This window comes from Antennarius striatus, chromosome 1 (assembly GCF_040054535.1).
Source record: "Antennarius striatus isolate MH-2024 chromosome 1, ASM4005453v1, whole genome shotgun sequence".
Lineage (NCBI taxonomy): Eukaryota > Metazoa > Chordata > Actinopteri > Lophiiformes > Antennariidae > Antennarius > Antennarius striatus.
In genome coordinates, this window is record NC_090776.1 from 23011938 (window position 1) to 23029756 (window position 17819).

The window sequence follows — 17819 nt, forward strand, 5'->3', positions numbered from 1 at the left end:
GTAAACTTTGGGTGAACTGTGGTCAGTGAAGAGAATAAGATGGTTATCGGTTAGATGTTGCCAGTGACATGTCCATGATGTTTGTGCTTTCTGGTTTGAATACTTTTTTTGGCATGTAGTTAATAATCTGCCACTCAGGTTGAACGGTGTAATCGAGTTATGAAACAGGTGTTTTTAGGGACTTAGATAGATAGATAGATAGATAGATAGATAGATAGATAGATAGATAGATAGATAGATAGATAGATAGATAGATAGATAGATAGATAGATAGATAGATAGATAGATAGATAGATAGATAGATAGATAGATAGATAGATAGATAGTATTCTTTTCTTTCTTGAACACCCCTCATGTGTTGGAAGCGGTTATGGGATCACAAATAGTTGATGATTTGTTTCATATCCTATAACGTTGTCGGTTGACTTGGATTCAAATTTGTCTAGGTGTGGATCTTGGCCAAGTTAAGAGTTGATTTCCAGATACAGAAGTGGATTATTTTTTTTCTCCGTCAAAATAAACACACATGGTCATGGACACCTAATGAAGATCCACTACTATGTACAACTAGATCCAGGTTGAGATCATGATATTAGGTAATGAGGACTTCAACAAAGAGGGGAAGAGACATCGGTGTCAAAATTATAAGGCTCCAATAATCAATGTTAAGAGCAACTAAATGCATTTACCATACTGAATCACTTAAAGGAGGGTAGGTATAGCTACACAAAAAATTTATCTGGATCTGCCAACACATATGAGTGATACGTCATCATCATCATCATCAGTCAAAGCTAGCTGGCAAGAGAAAGCTTAGGAATAAATGCTGAGTTATAGTGAGTTTTGTTTTCCAACAGTGTAGTAAATACATACAAATACATAAAATACATAAGAGTACTGTTCTGTACTTGTTAAAGTTTACGGCATCACAACCGACCGAGGGATTGTGTGTGTAATGCCAATTACACCCTTACTTGTTTTGGTAAAACATTCAAAAAATGTCCCCCTGGGGCCTAATTTCCCCCAATGAAGGAATTTGACCTGCCTTGACCAGACTGTAAACATTAGTGTCATATCTCGTGTCTGGAACTTTGACTTCTTGAAAGCCTCTCTTCTCTTCAATTCCCTGCTGTAATGAGGAATGTGGCTCACACTACTGAGAAAAATGGTGGAGTTCAGAAAACTTGTAAACTGTTGTCACTTTATTTTGTTTATTGAACTGTTGAACCTGAGTACAAATGGGGAATTATTGCCTCAGAAGAAAGCTCTCAGTATTTGAGCCTCAGGGTTTCGATTCAGACTCACCTCATTAGAGAAAAAAAATCGCTCTTATTGCAATTTGCAGTCATTCTTCTTGTTCTCTCAACAGGTTGAAGAAGCAAATTATGATAAAGCATAAATGTACTGTCCATAATCAGTACCTTTGGTTAGTCAGTTGTATGGCCTGTACAAAACCACAAACAGATGGAGGAATTCAGCCTTATTGTGTCACTTGATGTATTGATACGAGTGACTATAACAAGACGTGGCGTGCCGCACGTCGGTCTTATGATGTTTGCAAAACTATGAGAGATTATCTAAACACTGCATTCCAGATAGCAGTATTTGTTCCAGCAATGGAGAGAGAATGGGATCATGTGTTTTTCAGGAAGATCCACACGAGTAATCAATGCTTAGTGTGCCAGTGAAGCTAAACACATCAGGAAACAAAGCTGGAGCTGTCAAGCAAGCAGGACTTTCCATCCTGAAATGCAGAATGAGTTCACCAGGAAATGGGAATACACAGGATGAAATCAAGCCACAGTACACTACAGAGTGCACATGCTTCAATCCTGAGGTGATACAGTAAGTTTGTCATTGTGGTTTATTATTTATATATGTAGGTGTTCCATTTTGCATTTTTTATTTACACTTACATACATTTTGACCTAAAAATAACGCTCCTTCTCTAATTGGCTTCAGGTCAACGCCAATAGTTTGACTGTGACACAAGAGGAAATTCGTCAGGCACCAGGGGACATATTGTCTCCATATTTTAAATCTCTGTCAAGGTGATTTTCCACAGAATTAAAACATTTCTCCAGATCATCACAATTGCAGTTGCCCCCCCCCCTGTTTTTGTTTTTGTTTTCTACTTTAAAGATCCTCGTTGGGGAATTATTTTTATTTTTTACACACACACACACACACACACACACACACACACACACACACACACACACACACACACACACACACACACACACACACACACACACACACACACACAAAAGGCCTGTAAGCATGTAGATTGGGGAGAGACAAAGATATGGTCGAGTGAAGGGAAGAGGGGGTGCCTTGCTCAAGGGCACTTTGGCAGTACTGAACTGGCTCCTCTCCAGCTGCCACTTCACACTCCTTACTTTTGGTCTGTGCTGGTCTTGAACCAGCCACCCTGGACTGAGCTACTGCTGGCATGGTAGACATAAACTATTTTGAGCTGTTCCTGAGCCTGCTGAGAAACTACTGGTATTGACATTGGCTGGATATATGAAATCACAAGTAAAAAATGGTCTGAACTGTTGGAACTGTTGTACCCACTGACAGCATAATAACATACTGCAGTACCAAATTACATCACTCTTCTTTGTTGACATTTATAGTAATCCTTTTAACACTGTTGCTTTTGAATTGACAATATTGGGTATTTGTCACGTCCTCTCGTGTCCACAAGTATTAGATTTCAAAAAGTTTGCTGTTTCAGTGTTTTTAAATCTTTTTGTCAAGTGTTACTCTGGTATACTTAAGCATAATTACAAGGATTTGTTAAACTTTAAAGGCTTCTGTTGAGAAATTGAGCTCATGCAAATAGTCAATATTTGCAGTGTTGAGCTATCTTTTTCAAGACCTTTGCCTGGAATGCTGCCAATTAACTTCTGGGTCATATCTTGACTGATAGCACCCAATTATTGCATAATCAATGCTTAAAGATTGTCAAAATTTGGGAATTGTTAGTTCTCCAAGTGCTTCTTCATTGTCAAATTCTCAATTTAACTAAAGACTGGAGAGTCTCCTGGCCATGGATCCAAAAGATTTAAGTTTTTGGTTTTTTTGGTTTTTTTCCCTGAGCCACTTATTTTAGGGATCATCAATGAAATAATGGTAAGCTGCTCCATGATATTGGAATTGGCATTGTTCATCACTATACTGTTAGATGGTTGGGAGAAGTTGTTCTCCGAGGATGTTTTCGTACTACTTTTTATGCATGGCTGTGCTCTGAGGCAAAATTTTGGTTGAGCCCACATCCTTCGCTTAGAAGCAGTCCCACACAGGATTGTTGGCATGACACAGGACTGATGGAAGCGCTTACCATTTCTTCTCAAGTCAAGCTTTTTTTTTGGATGCCCCAAAAAAACAGAAAAAGGATTCATCAGTGAAAATGACTACATTCCAGTCCACAGCAATCCAAACATTTTACCTTATCAAGAATATCAGTCTGTTTTTAATGTACAGTAATGTGATGGTGATGCCCCAATCCCACAAGATCGCCCTGGTGCTTGCTGCACTTTCTTGGGTGTACCGTCCTCAAAATGTTTCACCACAACTGTCCGTTAAAGTACCAAACGTGTGACAAAAATAAATCTTATTGCACATATTTATCAATGCTTATTAAAGCAATTTTTTACACAATGGAACAGTAATGCACACACAAATACAGTATATTGCACATCCTATTGTACATACCAGTGTACTGCCAACCTCATGTTATGACCACCCCTATAAGGTAACCCCCATGTTTTACTTCTTCAGCCCTTTAGTGATATTTTTAGACATAGTTAATTGTGTAGCATTCTACAAACTGTAAATTAACATGGTAAGGTTAAGGCCCGAGCTATATCTTTTATGCAGGTAGGCACAGGTGTATTTTCAGAATGACTTAGTGGATACCTCAAAATATACAATCACAAATACAGATTAATGAATACAATTACCAACTAAGAGAAAACACTGCATTTATACAGAAGAAAGCAAGAACAACATTAAAAACATTTTCATTATCGTTCACTGGCGTCAAAAATTGGATTAAACTGGATAATGAAATAAGGAGTGTTGGAACTATAACTGCCTTTAAAAAAGCATTTAAAAACATGATTTTGCAAGGTTATATTTCTGACGTAAATGATGGTTAAAGGACTGCACTGTTATGGCTAATTAAACTTCATGTTCTCATGCCTGTGAAACAAAAGTCACTGTAACCTTTGGGCAGTAAATGAGCACATGTAAGATGTTATGACTGCTTCTTAAGAACTGACAAAGACGTGTGCAAAGATACACGCCTATTGGACTGAATGGACGGATTAAAACAACAATGTACCAGAATAGAATAATTGAAATTGATTTGTGACATGCAATGTATGAATTGGTTGACAATGTGCTGCAATGAGAGAGATGTTGTTGATTTGGGGGACGGGAACCTTACTAGCCAACGGCTTCTACCCGTCAACCCTTTTTTTTTTTTCCGGATGTTGTTGATGATGTTTCAACACTGATGAAAGTGAAATCTGTTGTAATAACAGGTCTGGAAAGAAGAAAATAAACTGAATAAAAAAATAAAAAAATAAATGAGTGACCATAATTTTCTTAATTTCCATTCGGGGATCAAACCAGTAAATGAAATTTAAAAAAATTAAAAAAAAATACCCGCACCTACGGTCATATAATGCAGAATGTAAAAAACATTCTGCATTGTCCGCCAGAGGGTTATTATTTGTAGTCAAGGTGGAGGATGTTGTGATGGGATGGTCAAGCTCATACTGTTCATATATGGACTGACAATGCTGTTGTTCTATCTTCCATATGGCCTTCCTAGTAGACTGAACATCACAGACGTACCTGAAACTACATTGCGATCAAAGAGTACATGCACTTTACTCTATCCCCTAATGCATGAATATTAGATGCATGAATATTAGATACATGCCTCTATAGATCTTCTGATTTAATAGTAGCTCAATGTCAGCTTTGAGTACGGATAAACTGGTCCAAATGGATATAATCTGACACTAGGTGTGTTTCTGCTGGTAATATTTCTGTACCAGATTTCTTGCCACAAAGATGAATTGGGTTTTTCCAATTTCTGTTGGTGTTTGTTTTGGTGAATAGAAACCATATTTAGGTTGTGGAACTACTTGTTTTTCAATTCACTGGTTCTGGATACTGTAGTATGTATTCTATAATTCAGTCACTGAAAATAGCACAGAATTGGAACCATATAAATACATTTTGAAGTCTAAGAATATTTTCTGTAACATTCATCGCAAACAACGTTGTTGGCTCTGATGAGTTTTTACGGTATATTGGGACAGGAATGGTCCCTGTTGTGTTCTGAACTGACCCTTTAATGGTAAAGTGAGGCTGATAATAAGTACTGTAACATCGACAGGGCCCCAACAAGGCAGTGGAGGAAGCACCTGTTGCACAACCAGTATATTATCAGTCATTATCTTGCTGTGCTGTGTGCAAGAGAGCCATTGTACTGATCTACCACCTCAGGATAAAGTTGTTTACTCTTCTCTTTCATTCATAACTCCATGTGCTTGAAAGAGTGTTTTGATGTTTTGTGTTTACTTTTACAGATGAAAAATAACCATGTTTTCATACTGAACATTAATATTGTTTTAAAAGGTCAACTAGTGTCGTCAATCTAATAAAGGAAATTAATTTACAAATTACTCAAATACCGCATTAAAAAACGTATGATGTAAAACAATGTTCAGTGTATGTGTATACCACCTACTGTAATACAATACCTAATAATATCATGAATTATTAACATGAAGCCAGTGTGGAGGTTGTGAAAACATCTGATTTGTGTTACCCCATGTTTTAAAAAAAGACACCACAGTAAGCAGTAATGCACCCCGCAAACCCCTTAAACCAATCATTGCATAACTAATGTTTTATTGTGGCGATTGTTAACCAGAAATAGTGTTCTGGGCTATGATACATACGTTTGATCCACAGCCTGGTCATGGTTATGCCAAATGCACAGCTGCAGACAATCTAGATGGGTTCCAGTAGCAGGTTCTTGGAGGCATTGCAGTTTCTTTGATAGCAATATGCTGACAACCAGACAGTTTGAGAGTCTATTATGTAATAGTGTCAATCAGCCAAACAGTTTATTTAGAATGGAGTATGGCTCAGTTTTGTTGACAGGAACACGCATCAGCATTCATTTTGAAATTATTCATGTCACGTGAGCATATACGGTAGAAGCGGCAGCCAGTTTATATCCTTGACCTCCATGTTCTGTGAATGTTTCAGGAGTTTGTTTAGAACCCAAGTAGGACAGTCATGTTAATATTTTTCAACGCAGCTGCCTCAGATGCCAGGATCGACTGTTACTATGGCCTGTTGCTGTCCACTGTCATTTGGCACATGTGTAATTCTTTAATAATTCTACAGCTCACTGGCCACTGGTTTTTAAATTTCTAATTTTTGACATGTTATAAACCGCGCCTATCAATGTGTAACAAAGGGCTGTACTCAGGGGTTGTTACTTGCCTACTAATGTTTAAAGGGACAGTAAAGTTAATTTTAAGTGACATATATGTTATTCATCATTATGAAAAGTAGAAGAAAAAATAAATTTTATGTGTGGAGCATCATCCGTTTGGTCAAAAAAGCTTAAAATCTGCACCGCAGCAACTTCCGCATTTAGTGGTCACGTGGGCGTCATACGTCACTGGGGCCAAACATAGCTTAGCAGCCATAAGAAACAACGCAATTCTAGACGCGATTAACACCAAAGTATCATGGTTACCTGTGTGTTGAACGGTTGTGTCAACAGAACAGCAAAAAGACACGAAGAAAAGGCCCTGTCGTTCTTTAGAATACCTTCTGGGAAGGTATCGCGCTAGAAATGCTAACGTCTGTCAATGGGATTGTTCATATTATGTTAGCATTGAGCTAACCGCCATTTATTACTATTGGACTGTGTGAAATTATTTGAAAGTCGTGTCTTTTTGCTGTTCTGTTGACACAACCATTCACCGCGCAGGTAACCATGATACCTTTGGTGTTAATTGCGTCTAGAATTGCAGTTTCTTATGGCTGCTAAGCTATGTGTGGCCCCAGTGATGTATGACCACCACGTGACCACTGAATGCGGAAGCCGCTGTGGCGCAGATTTTAAGCTTTTTTGACCAAACGGATAATGCTAGACATATTAAAAAAAAAAATTTCTTCTATTTTTCATGATAATGAATAACATATATTTCACTTTACTGTCCCTTTAAGCTAAATTCATAATGGCTTACTGCAAAGCAGAATGTGTTGTCTAGCCGGACCTTTATTTACATAACACAACTGATGTGCCAGAACCTGCTTCACTTTTATGTTATCGTGCTATGCAGATGGTTTTTAATACCTATTTATTCCCGAGAACCTGCTATTAGAGAGGGTTGGGAATGTTCACCAATTTTCCTTGTTTTTTTGTAGAGGAATTTTTGTACTGCTCGCAAAAATAACAGTACATTTTTCAACTTTCATGCAATGTGTTTACACTTTAAAGATATAGCTTTGTTAATCTACTTTTGACGTAAATGATCAAATTCATGGGTGGCTAGGTGGCGCAGTGGGTAGCGCTGTCGCCTCACAGCAAGAAGGTTTTGACTTTGGTTCCTTTCTATGCAGAGTTTCTATTTTCTCCTTGTGTCTGGGTGGGTTCTGTCAAGGTTCTTCAGATTCTTTCCACCTCCAAACCCTTCTGCTTAGATGAATTGGTCACTCCAAATTTTCCATAGGTGTGGATGTAAGTGGTTGTTTGTCTTTCATGTGACCCCACATTTCACTGGCTACGTGTCCAGGGTGTATCCCGCCTCTTGCCCGTAGTCAGCTGGGATAGTCTGCAGCGACACCCCTGACCTGAAAGGTGGATAAACAGCTTAAGATGACAGGATTAGGGTCATCTTGTCTTCAAGAAAATATAAGGATGGATAAAATTCATCTTATTAGGTCTTTATGCAAGCCCTGAGCGTCATACTGATGGTTTGCGTTTGTCTAAAGAAGTTAGGTTCAGAATGCAGGATGAATCAATTAAACGGCTGCTTGGTTTAGCATAGGGAAGTCACAAGAGTTCAGATTTCATTTTTCCTGTTTTTTCTCTTCTTAAATCAAATTTGGCGAGCTGGCAGTATGTTTTCGTTTCATGCTATTTTGAAATAATCTCAAGTATTTGCCCTGAAGTGAACAGATCTTCCCAGAGGATGTTGGGAAATACGGCATCCTTTCCTTATGATCTTGACCAAACTGTTCTTTGCTTAAAAAACTTCTACATATGGGCTAAAAATAAATCTTGTTAATAGGCTCAGTTTAGGGTTCTGTTTCCGACACACATGGCCTTAATATGGCCTGAAATTTTGTTTACTCTGCATAGGTTGTAATTTTTGCTCAACTCCATCATCCGGCTTGACTAGACTTTTTTAATTTTTGTAGTCCATCATCAGCATCTAAAAATATCTATCTCTAAAATGAACCATATGCTCTTGGTGTTGCATAACAGACAGCAAAGGAAAACCAGGAATGTTAGTGACAGTCGGGAAACCGAGTCAAGAAATCAAAGTGGATGGGAGATTCCACCTCAGTGATGTCCTCTGAGATGGAGCTCAGCTTTGTCACAATAAAATAATTCAATGATAATACTACTAAAGAGTGTTTGGATAGCAGTGGTATTGTTGCCATTTTGTTGACAGCTTTGTTTCTTGTATTTATCACACTGACCTTGAGGAAATGGCTGGAGAGAGGCCAAGCCCATCCATGTTTGGACTTGAACAGCTGTGTCTTGTTGTTTTGTCGCTGCTCATCTTGCATACCTGATAAGGCAGGAGTTCTGGTCTGGCAGCACACCATTGACCTCTTCATCACCTGGAAGGCCCTCTCTGGCCTCTAACACATCGCACTTCACTTTCCGCCATTGTGTTGTCTTCCTGGCATGCGACTATTCCACATGAATGGGGAAAGAACCGGGGAGGAGGAAGAGGATGACTGAAACGTGTGAGGTAGTGCACATCTGAAGCTGACTTTTCCAAACTGCATTGTCTTTCTTGGTTGTTAATTTATTTTCAGCTTTGTCTATAGTTCCTTCATAAGGCCCTTTTAACTGATCCAAAGTTCATCAGGTTTTTAATTACCCTTCCTCAAAAATGGTGACTATTGGGGATTTTATTAATGCTACTTCGATGTCCTTTTGCTGCTCCACTATTGTGATTTTATTCTCGTTAAAAGTGCTTAATCAACCACTGCCTTGGCATGCATGCTACTGCATTTTCTCCTCTTTCTGTGGATACTTTTATTTGAACATTCTTTTGCGAATGCTGCAGTCTGAACTTCGAATATCTTTTTAACACAAAAAAGAAACCTTTCGAGTTTCAGCCAAACCCCTGTCAGTCCTGAGACGGCTTCAAAATATCTTTCATAACGCTTAAATTTCATAAGTCTGTTGAAGTCAAAATCACTCCAGAGTGACGAGTTATATTATGAGCTCTGTACCAATGCTTCAGAACGCTGTCTTTGTTGGCCAGGTGAAAAATTCAAGCCAGAAATGTGCTGCCAAACTATTTGACGTTATTAAACCAAATCAAATTAGAGTTTATAAAAGAAATCAAATACAGTTATTGGATGTTTGAGTTTTGCCTACATTTCTATTAATAAGAAATGGGACCCTGACCTTCCTTGCGGTGGATCAATCTGATTAAATTATTTTCCAATGTTCATTTGCAGATCAATAGTTTGCACTCATACTTACACTCGTGAGATTTTGAGACCGGTTAAAAAATTGCGAGAATTCTCAGTTTGCACTGCCATATCTTAAGGAGGGCTACGACAATTAGTCGACTAGTTACGATTATGACGACTAGTCATGATTATTTCGACTATTAAAATCGACAAATAATTGAATAATCAACAGAAGTATTCAATTAGTATTTTTGTTTCTTTTTTTATCTTTGTTTTATTTTCTCCAAACTGCTGCTGCACCTTCCACTGTCACCTCTGCCATTCTGCCCTTGACGCACATGCGCTGTAGTCGTAATTGGGGTCAGCCGTGATGTCACACAAAGTTATGCCAGATGGGCTCTGCTATTTTGTGGGGGGGGGGGAAGAGAACAATGTGAAATGAAATATATGCAAGACAGAACTTGCCTTCCACAACAGCAGAACTGCAAGGCACAAGCACCTAAAAAAGAAGCAGGTTGTGGCTTGTGACAACGATGAAGAGGGGCCGTTGTCTCGATAAACTAACTGGCTAGTTGGCTGTTGATATTCGCATAAACAGAGAGCTAACTTAGTACTCACTCATATAACTGTAAATGTTAACATTAGCCATGACGATTTGATTCATTAGCCATATTTCAGCATTGTCCGCACTCTTAAGGCGCACCCAAAAGCATTTAATTTTCTCAAAAACCAACAGTGCGCCTTGTAGTCCAGCGCGCCTTATATATCAAAATGAATTTAAAATAGGCCATTGATTAAAGATCAGTTCTCTGATGAGTTCTCAGCTCTCAGCTGTAGCCTCAACCCCCACACTGTTGTCTATCTGGTCAGAAACCCAGACAGACGACACAAGTCTAAACTGCCCCCCCCCCCCCCCCACAGTTACTTGCTGTTTCAGATATCAACCACATTTGCGAATCAATTGCAGCATTGGCACCTTTGGCTAGCAGTGACTTGGCTCTTAAAATTTGAGTCGTGAATGCAATCCCTTTAACGCAGCTCAATCTAGTGGATGCAAAACGCAACCACAGCCACTACAGTAATTTGTATTCCATGCGCCTTATAGATATATACTGTAGATATATACTTTATTAATCCCGGAGGAAATTGCAAATATCCACTGCTCAAGCATTAAATAATGAATAAATACTGGATATATGATCCCATTAGTTGACTATCAAAACAATTGTTTGTGGTAGCCGTACTTCAATCTCCAGTTTCTTATTCCAGAGTTATCGTGGGTGACGTCTGCGGTCCTGGTTATATCTGCCCTGCACCTGACTGATGAGGTTCTAATGCCTTGTCACAGAATAGAAATGCAGCACTGTCATGATGACGATAAGCCCCTGCTTTCTATGTATTTATTTTTTTATTGGCGCTGCTCTCCATGCTTTTGGCTGTGACAGTATTAGCAGGTCAGATTGCAGCTCCAGTGTCTCTGGTCGATGAAGTGAACGGAGCAGTTGTGAGGCAGTCAGTCATACCAGACTGCAGCACATACTGTAATGTGATGCTGGAGGACAGCAGTTTACTCAGCTTTCATGTTAATGCAGCAAGCGCTTTTTGTCACTTGACTAATTTCTAAATTGGGAATGGGGGTGTTGTATCTCTGTGCTGTGATTGTTATATATAGGCTGTGTTTTATCGGTCTACCTTGCGTGCATGTGTACTTTATAAAGGCTATATTTCTGATGTGTTGACCTCTGTGTGTGTGTTGCTCTCTGACTGTACAATACCAATTGCTTGATTCATGCGTCACTCATGCGACCTTTATAAACCTGGAATTTGGTATCTTTGTCAATTTTTGTCTGCATGCAAGTGGCGCCACATGCGTCTTCATACCGCTATTCGTTCAAGCCTGCTGACAAATCAAATCTTTCACATTAAATATATTACTACTGCTGAGCCAGTGTTGGACAGTTTCTACAAACTACAGATGTTCTCTGGTACACTGCAAAATATGGTAAAAGGGTTCATTTGCATTGTGTGAACTTGTTTGGTCGTGAGCCAGCTAGGACAAGCTGAACAAATGCGGCCATGTGTTTGATGGAATTTCAGATGACATAATATTTCAAATTGGATGTTTAAACTCATACCATAAGCATCTATTCTCAGTTTACAAGTGGTTGTGCACAGTTAAACTTGAACTGATAAACATTTGTAGGAAGCTTTGCAGCCCATCGGAGGTTTCCCTGGTTTTACAAAAGTAGGGCAGAAATTTTTTAATGCAAATTCCAAGTGGCTTTTTCACAAACAGGAAGGACCATATGTAAACATGTATATGTGAGATAAACATTGCATGAAAATATTTTGAAAGCCTTAATGCCAACTATGTTTTTTTGTGTGATTTTTTTTTAAAGAAAACACAAGTTCTTTCTTGTTTACATTGCTGAAGGACCCCATTCTGGTACCTCTAATCCATCATTAGGACAGATTGTTGGTCGTCCATCTGTGGTGTGCGCACCCCTGGAGCTAGTCTGATTGATGTAGTGGGTGAAGAAAATAGAGCTACATTTTAATAATTATTATCGTTTTCAGTGAACAAGGAGGCAGTCAGGTGTTGTCTGTGTTTGTGTAATAGGTGCTGCTATGCAGAGGCCACAACTTTTTCTTAGGTTACTGAGGTCTAAGTTTCTCTTTTCTTTTTGTCTGCACTGAGCCTTAAGTTATGTTTTCATGGATGTACTCTCACTTTGTCTCATGCACAATGTGTGTGCTTGTGGTGTAGGGTGTTTGCATGTCTGTGTATGTATGTATCCTGTCAGCCACTGCGCACATGTACACCACAAATGGCCAGTGTGAAAACTGAGTACAGGCAGAAGGAACTGTGAGATTCCTGGATTAACTTGCGTGCAAAGCATCCTGACTTGGCAAATGGGAGACATCGATGCCCTTTGCAACTGCTAACTTATATAAGACTGGGTTCTCAGGTCTGGTTAGCCTGAAGGCAAAGTACAGAAGCAAACTGTGCAGCATTGTGTCAGCATTCAAGCACATCCCTGTCAAATTGTGGTGGGGTGAATTAATATAATAATAATTTGAACAACATTGACACGAGGAGTCCTTGAGGCGAGGGTACTTAGGAGGATGTGTTGCCTGAGAGAGTACCCTTAAAATGTTTGGGATAGAAATTCATTTTTCTGCCAGTCACAAGTCAGATTTAAAATGTCAGTAGTTTTTCTGGAGGCATAAATTCTTGAATAAATGAGTTTACTGAACACTGAACTCTGTTAAATGTTGCTGAACCTTTGCCAGCCTTCCTGCATCTCGTGGCAGACCTGCGGAAACATGCATGCACTCCTGCAAACGCACGCACACTAGATGTGCACACAGGATGTTGTATCTCCTGTGATCTTCTGAGCTATGCCGTCTCAAAGGTGTTTGTCTGTCTCTTGACAACAATGAATGACATAGTTGGAATAGTTTAGGGCAGGATCCCAGCTATCTGCACACACACACACACACACACACACACACACACACACACACACACACACACACACACACACACACACACACACACACACACACACACACACACACACACACCTCATCACAAAGCAGGTTTAACAGATTTCCTGCAAACCATTGTATCTGTTAGCTTATGGTGGCATCCTGGTCCAAGACTTTGTGCTGAACAATCCAGACCCCTCCAACCCCCACCGCCCCCCCTCTTGATCTCTCTTTCATTTGTTCGCACTCTTTCCATCCCCTCTCTTTCCTCTTCTGCCTCCAACTAATTCCATATTTGTCTTTATCTGCACACTGATCTCTCCATTAGTCCGTCTAGTTTTGCCCTCACCCCCCCCCCCCCCCGCGCCCTTCCTCTACCCAGTCCTCTCTCTTCCCCAATGTGTCCAGTGATCCCATGTGTAACCCCTGAGGAGAAGTCTAAACACCGTGGTCAGAGCCAGGGCCAGTGAGCTTCCAGAAAAAACAAAGACAGACCTGCCACAGACCAAATGTCCTCCTCCAGACAATGTTTGTCTCTTAAATAATAATAATATATCCATTTATCCATACCATTCTGTGACCTCTCATTCGCCCTTGTCATGAACAGTTAGGAGGTGGGGGGGGGGTGTAGAAATGGATTCTCTCCATCTCATCCAACCATCACGTCTTCTTTCTGGAGCGTAACTAAGTTCTTTTGTCCACACCACCAACTGAAGTGGTGATGTTCACTATTGTCAAACTTTTAATGTTCAACATTTTTATCATTTCAGTGGTTACATGTTGAACTTTTTTTTGTCTCCTAGCAGGGTTTCCAGAACGTATATTCCCAAATCATTTGTGCATGTTTGTCTTCTGATTGTACATTTTTGGGGCTTTCTTTGCTTTATGAATCCTTTTCATAGCAATTTTATTGGAATTCACTGTCTCAGATAAGTGTTCCTCCTTTCATATATTGCAGATGATTTGTGTCAGGATTGGTTATGATTCGAACTGTTTCGCCGACAGCTAAAACCCACTTGATGAGCTTTTAATTATAGTCACATACTTGCAAAGTTTCAGTTCCCACAAATTGTAAAAGTGTTTCATGAATCTCTGAAACTTATTAATTTGTGTACTGTATAGACCCCACACAAACAAGAACACTCAGAAATATAAATAATCGGTTTATTCCAGTAAGATGACTTCTTCTTGGGGAATCATAATTACTCATAATACAAATATGCACAAGCAGTAAGTGAAAATTAATCTGTTATCAGAACATCTTCTACTTCTTTTCCTTTCGACTTTTCCCTTCAGGGGTCGCCACAGCGAATCAGTTGCCTCCATCTAACCCTGTCTTCTGCATCCTCTTCTCTCACACCAACTACCTTTATGTCCTCTTTCATTACATCCATAAACCTCCTCTTTGGTCTTCCTCTAGGCCTCCTGCCTGGCAGTTCAAAACTCAGCATCCTTCTACCAATATATTCACTATCTCTCCTCTAGCTGAAACTCTTCTATCACACATCACACCTGACACTTTCCTCCACCCGTTCCATCCTGCCTGTACACGCTTCTTCATCTCTTTTCCACACTCTCCATTGCTCTGGACTGTTGATCAGAACATAATTTAATGATTTGATCAAAATCACTTATCAAAAGGTCTTTTTGAACATTCATTTTCCTGAGAATAAAATGAGAAACAAATTAGTGTCAACATTACCACATTTTTAATTTAGTCTCCCTCTACTTTCCTGGGAGTTTTCCATTAGACATATTTAAGATGCTTCCTTTCATATTGAAGCAGATAATGAACTCAGGTGGTTTAGCCTGGCACCTCTGCTGGTGACTCTTTAGAAAATAAATATTGAACATTCCACCTCCTGCTTTGATGAGCAGATGAATTTGCTGGAGTGTGGTGAACATACTGTCAGTTCTTTCTGTGGGGGCGTCAGATACTCCAGCTACGTATACTCTGACAACCAGCAGAACGTCTCAGTAGACATAAAAACCACTGAGCTTTTAACAATTTCAAATCCTCTACCATCATAGAATATGTGGAAACTCATTTTAGAATGGCGGTAGTCCTCAACATACAGGTTGTTCGTTATATGAATTGTTTGTAAGTCGAAATTTATTAAATTTCAATCTATAATTGTTATTTGAGGTCATTTAAATGTCATTAGTATTCTAAATACAAAAGTACTATGCCCCAACAATTACAGGACATAAAAACAAAACATAAGAAATAAAATACATTAATACCATAATGTAGCATCTCTACCTCTACTCAATGAATTTTATCCTCGGGGGTGTAGAGGCTAAGTCAAGCTTTAAGTTATTCCACCACACTGACATGAATGATGATCTGTCCAACACATCACTTTAAGTTTGATTATTCTGTTTTATTTCCATTAAAGTTCTGAGTTAATTCGACCAATATTTAACATCAAATAGCAAAACAATCAGTGTTCAGCGTTAAATGCTTCAAGGAAGAAACATAACAGGGCTAACATTGGTTCGTACATTATTTGGCGCCTACTGGGGGAGAACCTCGTCTTTAACTAAAAAAAATATGAATAACAGGCAGGATGCTACAGAGTTTTCTTACAGGTCGTGTATAGTGTACGTTGCTGACACTAACTTTCAACCTCACCCGAATTGTCAACAGTTTATAATGTTTGTGAACATCCCCATGCACATAATTTCATTGTGTGCGCGTTCTCCACTCAGAAGTTTGTGGAAATGTGGATAAAAAAAGGACGAAACGGTGCAGAAGAGGCGACGACAGGACAAGTCTGTCATCAGAGCAAATTGTTCACTTAGTCTTAAATTTGCTGAGTTATTTTGACACCCGGAAAAGGATGATTTAAAGAAGTGGGAGGTGGGATGTACTCATGTGGTGATATTCTTTGAATTTCTTTGCAGTTCTGCCAGCCTGGAGGTTGGAGGCTGTCCAGGGACAGGAAAGCACCCACTTTCTTCACCGTTGTCCTGACAGATATTGATTCAGATAGACACTACTGCTCCTGCCTCACTTTCTATGAGGCGGAAGTCAATTTACAGGTAAGATAGTAACACACGTGCGTGTGTGTGTCTGTGTGTGTGTGTGTGTGTGTGTTTGTCTGTGTGTCTGTGTGTGTGTGTGGTGTGTGTGTGTGTGTGTGTGTGTGTGTAAAACAGTTTGATCATTGGTAGAGTCACAGGCATTTGTAGCTTCAATCCAGAAATCACAGTAAGGACCATCAGATGACAAAGACAGACAAGAGGCCGGAGACTTCACAATAGAGACACTTCTTGATTTTACAAAACAACAAACTCACTGCAGTGAGTGATTTTATATAGAACAACTTTTTTACACTAAACATTAAACATTTGAAATTAGCAGCAGTGGCCCATTAAGAGTTCCATACATACAGGTAACAGCATCATTTGCCCAAGGACTCATCAGTATGTTGATAATGGTGGTGTATATAACCTGAACTTAGATGTAGAGGTTTATTAAGATGATCCATCATTTTTTATTTTACTGTTTTGTTTTTTTTATAATTCTTTTATGTGTTTTTACAGAGCCTAATATGGTGATGCCATCACCGATCCCCTTTAGTTATGGAATGATAATTTTGAGGTCACCCTCTGAACAGTCCCTACTGTAGGCTCACCAGAGCACTGGAGGATATGTTGTGTTCTGACGCACATGTGGTGCAATGTTTCACAGTTATATCTACACGTGACTGTTATTGCCCTTATGAATGGTCTGGTTAATGTCTTCCCCTGCCGACAACTCAGACAACAACAGTCATTTATTTGCTCTACTTGATTTAGGACTAAAGTGACCAATTTCGTGTACCCACTGTGATCTGACATACTTTCACATGTGGAAGACAGTCCTCACGTTTCAGTTAGCAGAACATTTTTATGTTCAATCAGTCATTGTGAGAAGTATGTTTCTTTGGTGGAACATTCTGTGTCAGTAGTGTTGTAACACATCTTTTCCTCATTACTCAACTTGTTTAGCTGCTTGTGTTAATGCGACTATAATTATACAAGTAGAAGATAACTTTTTGCATCTCATGGAGAAACCAAAAATATCCCAGCTGTTGATGAGTATATGGCGACTCATAGACTTATTTCCCAGTGATCATAACTGATTGGTGAAGTCACTTTGCTGTAAGAAACCTGTCAGAAGCTTCAGGCTAGTGGTTTATCTCCCCATCAGTATTGAAATCTGAATCATAATTGTTCTGTTTTCTGCTCTTCCACACAAGTTCCAGTTAAGAGAAAATGTCCTGGTTTTTTTTATTATGTTGTTGTTTTCTGTTATCTGGGGACTAGCGTAGCTGTTAGCTGGAAATAAATGTTTTTCTTTTACACTTGGTTATCAACAGGTAGGGCAGGTCACTATGACAACAAATAAATATCGTGATTTTGTCCAACTTTTATAGGAGTTTGCATACTTTGCAATCAGCATAAGTAGGTCTAGACAGAAGCATGTGATGCAGCACGAGATTCTTTTTAAGGATGGTAGGTCTTGGTGACCCTCCAAGGATATGCCTCCCCAGATCATCTCTGACCCATCGTCAAAGCGGTCTTGCTGCATGATGTTACAGATAACATCATTGCATCACTGTGCT

The 17819-nt window shown here is 39.3% G+C and overlaps 1 protein-coding gene across 2 annotated transcripts in view; it reads left to right on the forward strand.

Annotated features, from left to right (window-relative positions):
* sbf2 (SET binding factor 2) overlaps nucleotides 1-17819 on the forward strand; it is a 91324-nt gene that overhangs the window by 22614 nt on the left and 50891 nt on the right. For both annotated transcript variants that reach the window (XM_068341459.1, XM_068341380.1), the window contains exon 3: nucleotides 16114-16251. In XM_068341459.1, coding sequence (XP_068197560.1) covers nucleotides 16114-16251 — 138 coding nt within the window. The remainder of the gene's footprint in view (nucleotides 1-16113; nucleotides 16252-17819) is intronic.